Source organism: Papilio polytes, unplaced genomic scaffold (genome assembly GCF_000836215.1).
Source record: "Papilio polytes unplaced genomic scaffold, Ppol_1.0 DF823935.1, whole genome shotgun sequence".
NCBI lineage: Eukaryota > Metazoa > Arthropoda > Insecta > Lepidoptera > Papilionidae > Papilio > Papilio polytes.
The window spans coordinates 977,588-988,672 of NW_013525269.1; the positions used below are offsets into that span (position 1 = coordinate 977,588).

Genomic DNA, 11,085 nt, shown 5'->3' on the forward strand with positions numbered 1-11,085 from the left:
GAGCTAATTCTATTTATATGAAAGTCGTGTTAGTTTCACTATTTATAAATCAAGAATGGCTTTACTTATATGGCTGAAAATTGGTGAGGAGATAGCTTAGAGCCAGGAGACCAACATAGGATACTATTCCGTTTATGAATTGATGTTTCTGACTCGATTAAATTTGGGACAGATGTATAGGATAGTCGGGGAGAACACATAGGCTTTTTCCTTTTGTTTTTTTTCAATTCCACGCGGGCGAAAGCTAGTTTGAATTATTTGAAATGGTAGTAAACGAATAAAATAAAACCCCCATCAGTATAATAGTTTTTATTAATGAGAAGAATGAAATACAATCATAAAAATGCTTTATAGTATCTATTTTGTCGAGGATACATTGAAAAAATGTTTTTCTCAGTCTCCTTTGCGTCTTTCACTGAAACAAAAATGATACATGATTGTTGGCTCCAACGTAAACTATCGTAAACTTCCATATTGTGATTAACACCTTGTTTCGTGTTTTTTTTTTTAATTTACTAAATTCTGTTTCAAATGTAACGTTAGAATGAGGAAGAATTAGAAATCGATAATTTCGATTTTATGCTCATGTATTAATATGAACATATGATTAGTTCTGCCTAATTTTAGTTCCTTACCCTTTCTACCCTTTTCTTAAGAGGAAAGGATGGGAAGGAAAAGTGGATTTGACGGTGGTGGACACTTATAGGAAGGGGAAATGTCCTCTTTATATGCGTCTTATACAGGTGGCCGATTGCTCGTTTGCCACCTTATATTATAAAAAAAATATGTAAATCGTTAAATGTTTAAAGTTTTATTTTTCAAACATACAATAGTTTACAGGAGCCATAAATGTAAGATTTTTTACTAACTAAAACTTGTATAAAGAGTGACCTAAACAATATTAAAACAATGGATTTTCCACATAAGAATTTATAAAACGTATAAAAACACCCACCAACATCTTCACTGTCGTTACATTCATCAAAATTTTCGATTTCGAAACGTAAACGTGGACGATTTGTGCTAGGAATAAAATTACATTTATGTTCCACAAAATCTAAATTATGTGCAGCTGCTGATTGGAAGAGTACTAAAAAATCATCGCCTTCTGCTTTCAAATTACTAAGACAATTACCAAAACTTTCATTACTATCTTTCGAGAAATCCAACGAAACCTCATTATTGACATCACTTCTACTTGCAATGTCTGTATCTAATTCGATATTAAACATTTTGGCCTCGTTTTCATCGATAAATTCGAAATCTGACGAATTATATCCACTGCAATTGGAATCCAAATCATTATCTTTAAATTCATTATCAAATGTAAGATTCTTTACAAAATTAAAATTTTTGACATCATTTGGATGTATCAAATGAGATTCATTGCTAGATATTAAATCATTTATGCTGTCATTAACATCTTTTGGAGGGATATCGCTTCCATTATCTATAGTACTTTGACTTGAAAAACAACCTGAATCAGTAAAATGATCAGAATTAGCTTGGTTAACCATTATGGTGTCAAATTCTGTATTTATATATAATTGTCTATCTATATTTGTTACAGATAGATCCGTTAGAATATCTAGCATGTGTCTATTACTAGATATCTGGTATTCATTATCATTACCTATCTCTGTTTTACTATCATTGCAATTCTGATCAGTATGATATTCAAATTTTGTTTCAACTGAGACTTCACAGCTATTTATTCTTTTGTTTGTCGTTTCTAAATCCAAAGTTTGACTCCCTGAAGTATTTTGATCAGAATTCATGTTCGCTAAAATGTAACTAGTGTGCAAATTGTTTTCAAAACTTGCAGAAAAAATGTCCATCTCAGGGGCATTAGTCATAACGCCTTGAAGTATAAAGTGTTAAATATTTCTGAAAATAGTTTTACAAATGCTGTTAAATGTATGACAAAAAATTTCAAGGTGAAGGTAAAATTTTTAGAGGTAACTCCAAACACGATATCTAGACGTGTGAGACATAACTTACATATATTAATTAACAAAAAATAAAATCTGAAAACAGTAAATTGTGCCAGAAAATATCTATATCTTATAGAAAAATAAAAAATACAAACTAAAAAATAACCTAAACTCAATCAAGCAACATTGATCAAGATTGAGTTTGGATTTTAGGTTATTTTTTATATAATTTTGCATAGATATTACTATTACATACCTTTTATTAAATTAGGTTGTCTTCATAAAATGTTGAACTTAGTTTAACTAAGAAAAGCCAATAAAGTTTTCAAAAATAATTGTAAAATCCAACAAGTGAAAAAAAAAACATAGCAAAAGGTTCAGGTTGTACAGCCAACAACTGTAAAATATGAATAAGTAAATAATTAAAAGCTAGTATCTGTAATATAACTTTATTGATAAAGTTTTCTTGTTGTTTTACAAATCATTTATAAAATTCAAAAGCATTTTATTGGCAGTTTTTATGTCATTTCTTAAATAAGATACAGTTCTTCATAAATACAATTTGTTGTTTAGTGAAATGCAAATTTAGTTAAAAAATAAAATAAAAATTGAGTTTCATGTTTTATATCATTAACCTATAAATAAGACATAATTAATGGAAATAATTAATATATTTTTATTATAATAATATGGTTATCATTTTTTGCCCGATTTCTTTATTCCACCTTGAGTTAATGGCCCTTTCTGTGTTGCTTTGGCCTTAGCATCCTGGAAAAGTAAATTAAAAAGTTAGCTATAAACATAATCAACAATGAGTATTTTCTAATATAATATTTTTTCTTTTTTATTAATTATTAAAGTATGTTATTACTTGTAAAGCTTTTTGTTGTTCCTTTAACTTCTGTTTATGTGCCAGATCATCATCATCTAATTCCCTTTGTTCTTTCTTTGGTGCCTTCAGCGGCTTCTTTTTACCACCTTCACGGCCAGACATCTGTAATTAAGTAAAAGCTTATATTAAAACATTTATATTGGAAATGTCTGATAACTAGAAATTATACAATTCCTAAGAAAAGTATACAATGGGCACAAAACAACTGCAAACTTATAAAACTAAGAGCTATATCACTTTAAACTGTTGTGGTTTTTACAAATATAATGTTCGTAAGACACGAGTTTCTTAACACGATTTTTTTTTTAACTTCCAATATTACGGCACAGTTGCATGCGCCATGTTCAAGAGCTAACTGAGCTAAAACCCAATCGTGTTAAGAAAACCATATTTTATGAACATTATAGGGGCTATATTGTTCTTGAATGCTTAAAATATGATTTGAAAAACAATCTTAAGTATTTGTATTCAAGATTAATTTTGCACCCGGCTTTAAACGAAGTAATATTTCCTCTTAATACCCCGCTCTGAACGTGTGCTTAAAATTAATAAAAGACGACGGAATTTACTACATAACCTATCTTGGTCAGGAAATGCAATCACTCTTAGTACCATTTAAGTAAAATTCGATCAATAATCGCGTTTACTTACATTTCGATACGATAATATTAAAATTCGCCGAAACCGAAACTTGAAATTTTTACACAAGCCGAAGTTTTGATTTGATAATGTGACCAATGACAGCTAACTTCAAAATTATTTTTACGCAGCGAAGTTTGACAGCTTGACGGCGCATTGCCAGAAATTATTAGGTCTTTTTTATTTCATTAAATATTTTATTAAATACCCATCTTATTACGTTAAACAAATACTCTATTTTATAGGTACAAGAATTGCTATTTTGATACTCATTCTAAATCTCTTTCAGAGACAGTGTTACCCTGTCATATTTTTTCTTATTATAAAAAAAATGTCTTCCCTACCCATTATCCTTTTTTCTCTTTTAGGCACCTGATATCTTATTTATAAACAAAAATCAAAATATAGTTACCCATACTAAGTTACGTGGACTGAGAAATTGTGTTATACTTTTCCATTAATACGACTATTTGATTACGAGTACAATAGTTAGATACATAAGTAAAAACCTACTTCTTTCAGCCGGGATATGTTCTTTTGTGGCAACGTGTCGTACATTGACGAAAGGCATCAAGTAATTAGTGCGTTCAGAAAGGGCACAAAAACGGCAAACGTCCTTTCAAATTAACCGGGAGCATGTACATTGTGATGAGGTTTCGGAATCCCGAGCCGAAAGCAAAAGCGGGGTCGAAATAAAAGGGGGGTTGAAAACACGCGGGAGAGACAAATTACGTTTGAAGGCTCGCGTTCGCTTCCTGCATGCACTTAGTTGCGTCACACGTGACTTTATGCAGGCCGCTATTACACCGTACCCTGATGCATATGGAAGTAATTATTTTAAAAAATCAATATAATCATTTATTTCATTTCCAAATATTTCTATTTAGTCGTCTATGTGTATCTACAAGTGTAGGTTTCCGTCGAGCTCTAAGTCAATGTATACAATCTTCCGCATTTTTTTTAAAATTCGTTTATTTGGTAACAAGATTGTGTTAAAATGATTTTCCTAAACTAGGTCTTGGTGTTATTAATACGTAATAGAATTATAACGTTATATGAAAGGTAATTAAAACACCTATTTAAGTTTTCTGTATATTAATTACTGGCTGTTTCTTGCGACTTCTTCCAGGTGAAAAAAAAAGATAGGCCAAGTTACTCACCGATAAGGACGCTTTTTATTAGTGATGGAATTTATGAAATAAACCCAGTAATTTTAAAGTTATTTCAATACATACAAAAAGAAAAAATCTTTTCTCTTTATGATAGTATAGAGCTTATAGTATATAGCTTTTGCCCGCGACTCCGCGAAAAATTTAAAAATAACAATAAAGAAATTAAAAACATAGCCTGTGTTACTCACAGATTAATTACCTTTCTAACGGAGAAAGAATTTTTGAAATCGGCCCAGTAGTTTTTGAGCCTATTCATAACAATCAAACAAAGTTTTCCTCTTTGCAATATAAGTATAGATGACAAATTAAGGTATAATTAAAAAAAATCTACAGATTTAATGTTCGGTGTGATATATACTCTATCCTTAGTCCCGGAAAAATGTACCGTGTATTTTACACCAACGCTAGTGGAGTGAGATTTTGTTCTATTTTCTTAGCGACTATCGGAAGCTGTGATAAAATACAATGAAGTGAGCGTCTTCGCTTTTGAATACGAAACTTGTATCGCAAGATTGTTGACTAGAATTTTATTACATTTTTATTAACTGATTGTAACTGATCTGTAAATATTGAACAACTGTTTAGTCGCGCTTTGATTCCTATGAGCTTATATGGAGGTGCACACTTGATTTTTAGTTGTGCAACTAAACAATTGAATTGGCTGCGAAACAATCGACAATCACATAACAGATGTGCAATAGTTTATTTAAAGACTAACTTACGCGACTCCGTGTAAAATTAAAAAAAAAAACAACAAAAGTGGGTAGCCTATGTGTTCTTCCAGACTATCCTCTGCATCTACACCAAAAAATTTTTTTCTCTTTTATTGATAAATCTGTTATGGTTATTAAGCTTATTTTATTACTAGTGTACAGCGACCTACGACTATCTACGCTCCTTTTTACATCTTGGGAAGGGGGGGTGGCTGAAAACCAGCTCGACACTGGATCTCAACCAGTATCGGTTAAGCTGAACCTCCCCCTTTTGCCATCTGTTACAATTTTTTCATGTACGTTTTTTTTTTATTTTGTACTACTCTGTGTGTATTCTTGGATAGCAATAAAGAGGTTTTTATTTATTATTTATTTATATAAAATATCATATAAATCCGTTCAGCTTTTTAGGCTACAAACTCTAACAAATGTCCATACATCTATTAGTATGATGTGCGCTCGCTCTCATTGTAGCGCAAAGTTTTTTTACTGGCATAATGGACATAGAGGGATCGACGGACCTCAGAATGAATTTAGATGAAATTAAGCATACACTTGGAATAATATCTTGAAGACACCATAGTTAGTTTTTTTATGCGCGGATAAAGTCACAGGCAAAATGTAGTAAATAAATCATGTACAAAGTGCACATACAGCATGTAAGATCATAAAGTGTGAAATAAAATCCTTTACCTTTCATGTTTTCCGATTTTAAAATTTACAGCGGGCAAATCTACGCCGTTTGGCGAAAGAGGAATTTCCTGTATGGCAATAAATAATCTTGTATGAAGCCACAACGGTAGTTTTCTACGACGGGAAATAAAACGACTCATATAGGTTGTTAGTATTTACGATTTGTTCCTATACGAGTTTATCGTGTAACTTTTTTTTTTTATTTTTGCCTGGCGTTTTCTAAAATGCCAGTATTCGAGTTCAGATCTTACTAATATAAATGCGAAGGTTTTGATGGATGTTTGTTAAAGTTAGTAGACTAAACTGCAGAACGGATCTCGATGAAATTTGGAATAGATGTAGAGGATAGTCTGGAAGAACACATAGATTATTCACTTTTGTTGTTTTTTGACGGAGTTACGGGCGAAAGATTGTATTTTAATTAAATAGTGAATTTAGTAGTAGAGGACATGCTTAAGAAAGGAGTGGATTCAGATATGACGGCTGATAGAAATGTATGGAAGAGCAGCACATACTGTGCCGACCCTCCATAAGGGATAAGGGCAAGTGGATAATGATGAGTGAATTTAGTATTACTTTACGAATTTAGTAGGAATAGAATTTAGTTAAATAGAGTTTTCTTTATCATTTATTATGACTATACTCAATACCTAACGTAGGGGTAGACAGGAATTACAAAATATAGTTTTTTCTACTCATTAAGTTTGTAATATAACCGTACGTAATATAGGGGTAGAAAATAAATTCATTTTTATATTAACAGGCGACTATTTCACGACGTAAGCCGCGTAATTATATTAAAACTACTAAGCACATTGAAACATGAACCTATATAATCAAAAAATCAAGCGATTTACTTCCTTATTGCTTCGTTCTTAGAGGATAGAATCCTTTGCGTTATACTTAGATGTATCAGCTTGTTGAACACAGTTGTACAGATGTGAACGCACACAAACACATTTTTGAGTTTAAAAAGCAAACGCACACTGGCTTGTCTGTACGCACTTTTCAAGACGAGTGTACGTGTCCATTGCACACTTTCTAACTTCTAAGGCTTCTATTTTAATTTAAAAAACAAATGACACACGATCAAATTCCAATTATACAATAATTTCAGGCAGATATTAAAAAATTGCTGATATTATAAAAGCGAAAGTTTCGATGGACGGATGTTTGTTAGAGTTTGTAGCCTAACCTGGTGATGATCGATGAAAGTCTGGAAGAACATATAAGCATTTTAATTCCACGCGGACGCATTCGCGGGCGAAAGCTAGTTATAATTATAAATGCGATAGTTCAGATGGATGGAAGAATGGAATTTATCACGTATATATCGTAAAGAAACTCGATTCTCGGATTTGGCATAGATGTAAAATGTTCTCCAACTGTGCCGAATTTCATCGAGATCCGTTCACCTATTCAGTTTAGAAAGTACAAATACTAACCAACATCCATCCAAACATTCGCTTCAGTAAGAATTAGTAAGATTGTAAAAATAAATGGATTTGACGGTGTAGGAGATGCATAGGAAGATTAAATATCCTCTTTATGTGCCTCTTCCGATTAAGGTAGGGAACACTTCCGCTATTGAATGTCTATGGGCAGCGGTCGCTTTTTCAGTTTGCCGGATATACGTAGCCGCTTGCTTGTTTGCCATCTTCATCATCTTTCTCCTTATCCTACTTCCGTAGGGTCAGCGCGACAGGTTTTTGTCCTCCACATAACTCTATCATACGTCATCTCTGTCATCACTCCATCTATCTCTTTCTAAGTCTACCTCTACCGATGTACCCATCCACACTCATAAATTGCAATAAAAAATATCGTGTACAAATGGACACTTCCAGGTTATTCGTAACGAGGCACGCACCCCTCTGGCACACTACAATAACAGCAACAGACGCTACATATGTACACTCACGTATATGTTGATAAATAGGTTTTTCAGTAACCAGAGTTCGCAATCCCACGGGAGCGGCGACTAATACGTGTACATTATGCGACTGCTTGCCTCCAACTTTAAATAATTACGAGTATATTTATATCAACATATTATAAATCGTACTTTAGGAACTAACGCTAATGAGTCGATGATAACTCTATACTACATGTGTTACCATAAATTGCTAAAAACAAAAGTTAGTAGCCTATGCGTTCTTCCAGACTATCCTCTACATCTATGTCAAATTTCGTAGAAATCTGTTAAGCAAACTCTAACAAACATTCATCCATTTAAACTCAAATCTCATCTTATTAATATCATAGATGCAAAAGTTTAGAAGGATTTTGGTTTGAGTTTGCAACTTAAACGGCTGAACCGATTTGGATCAAATTTGGTATAGATGTAGTAGTCTGGAAGAATACAAAGGGTACTCACATTTGTTTTTCTTAATTCCACGCGGACGGAGTCACGGGCAGAAACTAGTTTATAATATTAAGAAGTAAAAGGTATTATTTATTCTTTACAATATTAAAACTTAATACAAAGCATGTTGCATGTTGCATGTTGCAAGGTTGGAGTCGGAGTATTGCAGATTCTTCAGACCTCTGGGAGGATTTAACTGCACAATATTACTATTACTATGAGTATATTCTACTTTGCTAGTTAATATGATACAAAGAACGCCTCAGGTGCATACCGCTAACAATTGTTTATTTTATTAACAATATTCTTATATTATCTGTATTAACTAGATTAAGGATTATTTGAAGTAAAAATACTGAGCTAACATAGGAAATATGACAAAGTGAGTTCGATAAAAACATTGTAAATATAAAATGGCAATACATATAGAAGTGATACGATATTCCCACCATCTTCCCTGTCTAATTCTAACAGGGTCGCAACTATTTGTCGTCATTAAGATCTATCTTCAATCCCTTCTTGATCATGTCAACTTTCAAGGAATCCATCTCTTTTTATGTCCTCCTAGTGATGTGATATCACACTAGGAATCTCAAAGTAAGCTTTGGATATATTAGCGTTGCAATTTTAAATTCACTAGTGACTAGCAGACAGGGCAAATTAGGGTTCCTAAATGTGCTCATACTGTTTAGATCTTCACTTACTTTTGAAAAATATGCTAAGCAATGATCCTTATCAAATGGGTACACAATGTACAAAATATACGAAGATATGGCAGTAAGAAGTAGGGAAGTATCTGTTTAAATAAACATTGGCAAGGGTCGTGGATAGTCTCATTATCATAATATTTTATTCTCAAGACGCATTGCATCTGCCAACGGTACTTAACTCCCTGTTGAGAGCGCCCCTTCCAAATTACAGCCTCCAAGCTACTTGTGTAACTTTTTTTCAAGAAATATAATTAAAGGACAAGAGTATGAGAGTTTGCTTCTTATTTTAAAATCACTTGAGTAATATATTTAATTTGATTATGTAATCAATGTAAGGAGTAATGTATTTTAACGATAAAAGATCGGATTTATTAAAAACGCTATGTGCTGCGTAACTCATATTGTCAATGTAATATCACTAGATGGCGTTATTTAATGGATTTCACCAAATGGAAATCTGTAATTATTCTTTTATATTAATTATACACGAAAACAACTGTAAGAAACTCTAGATACAATAAATTGAATATTAATTAATTAAAAAAAATTATAATTTTAATGTATTACGCATGAAACACAGTTCGTAGTACTAGTAGATTTTTAATACGCATTCCCTTTTGCGTATACATCAATAAACTTTGAAATCAGAACCCTTTAATTGGCATTTTTTTAAGCTCTGTTAGACGGCGAGAGATCACGCGTGACCTGTTTCTTCCCCCACATATGTTTATTTCCATCTCATCATTCAGCGCTTACTCAAAACAGTACTATATGACCGTACATCCGTTATATTTCATATTTTATTTCAAACTCGACACCCAAGGGACTTGCAGGCTTTCCAGATAGTGGAATAAAATGCGTAAGTCGACGCAAATGCGTACTAATGCTTCTGTATATGAACGTCGTGTTACTTTGCACATCGACTTGCGCCTGCAATAAATTTACTGCAAATTTTTAATATTGTAAATTCGATATGTAATATTTATGCTGCGTAATATTTCTTAGGTTATGCAATTTCTTTGTATTTTACAGCTATGGTATTCTAAGGTAGTATAAAAACGAAAACTTAAGATTTTTTATTTTATTCTATATCGGTGTCGCCATGTTCACTATTCTGTAAAAACTTAATATGCAATAACTAAATTGATGCGATATTTGATAGTGCTGGCAAATTTTAAGCGCACACGAAATTTAGTTACAGCAGCTTTTTGTGGTAATTAGGTTATATAGTGCATTGAGAATGGTAACTAAAAATAAATTTGGAGTATTTTTTAGTAGTTACGATATCTCTACGTTTAGAACAAATATAAATTTAGTTTAAATTACGTTAGAAATAAAAGAAATAATTTGAATCTATACTTTTACCAAAGAATAAAGAAGAAATTAAATATTTTATGTACTGAATAAACTTAATTTCCGACCGATTACATTTCTTTCACTATTAGAAATCTACATTAATACCGAGTAACTGACGTTATTACTATTAGGTACTAGGTTTCGTCGGGATTCCGCGTGGATTAACAAAAAACAAAAGCATATAGCCTATGTTTCTAGACTATCCTCTACATCTATGCCTTTTATCGAAATCATTATAGCAGTTTAGCTTTCAAATTCTAATAAACATCCATCCATCCAAATTTTCGTATCTATACTATTATAATAAAGCATAAACACACACTTCTTTGTTGCCTAAGATGTCAGCAATTACAACATATTTTTGAAAAATCTTTTTTTAATAAAAGCCTTACACTTACGTCACGTTTTACGCTATATATTTTCACGCCATTAAACTGAGGGGTAAATATTTTGGATAAAAACCCTAATGTGGGAAAGAGACCATAAGTTGTTGCCAACATCAAGGAAGCAAGATTGTCTAGATTTGTCATGTCATGTCATTTTGACATTTGTTATTGATAATTTGACAAATGCAAACAATGAAATAAAATTTTCATAATTTCATGCGGATG

The 11,085-nt window shown here is 32.1% G+C and overlaps 1 protein-coding gene across 2 annotated transcripts; it reads right to left on the reverse strand.

The window, feature by feature from the left end:
• Positions 1 to 294: 294 nt before the first annotated feature.
• Positions 295 to 2,561, reverse strand: LOC106101831. Of its 2 annotated transcripts, none has more exons than XM_013281171.1 (2): positions 956 to 2,173; positions 295 to 415 (listed from the first exon to the last, which is right to left on the reverse strand). In XM_013281171.1, exons 1-2 carry the CDS (start codon positions 1,854 to 1,856, stop codon positions 336 to 338), a joined length of 981 nt encoding a protein of 326 aa, XP_013136625.1. In that variant the 5' UTR covers positions 1,857 to 2,173; the 3' UTR covers positions 295 to 335. The 2 variants fall into 2 exon arrangements, with proteins under 2 accessions (XP_013136625.1, XP_013136624.1); XM_013281170.1 differs by lacking the exon at positions 295 to 415 and adding an exon at positions 2,191 to 2,561 and having other exon boundaries at positions 784 to 1,887.
• Positions 2,562 to 11,085: the final 8,524 nt, after the last annotated feature.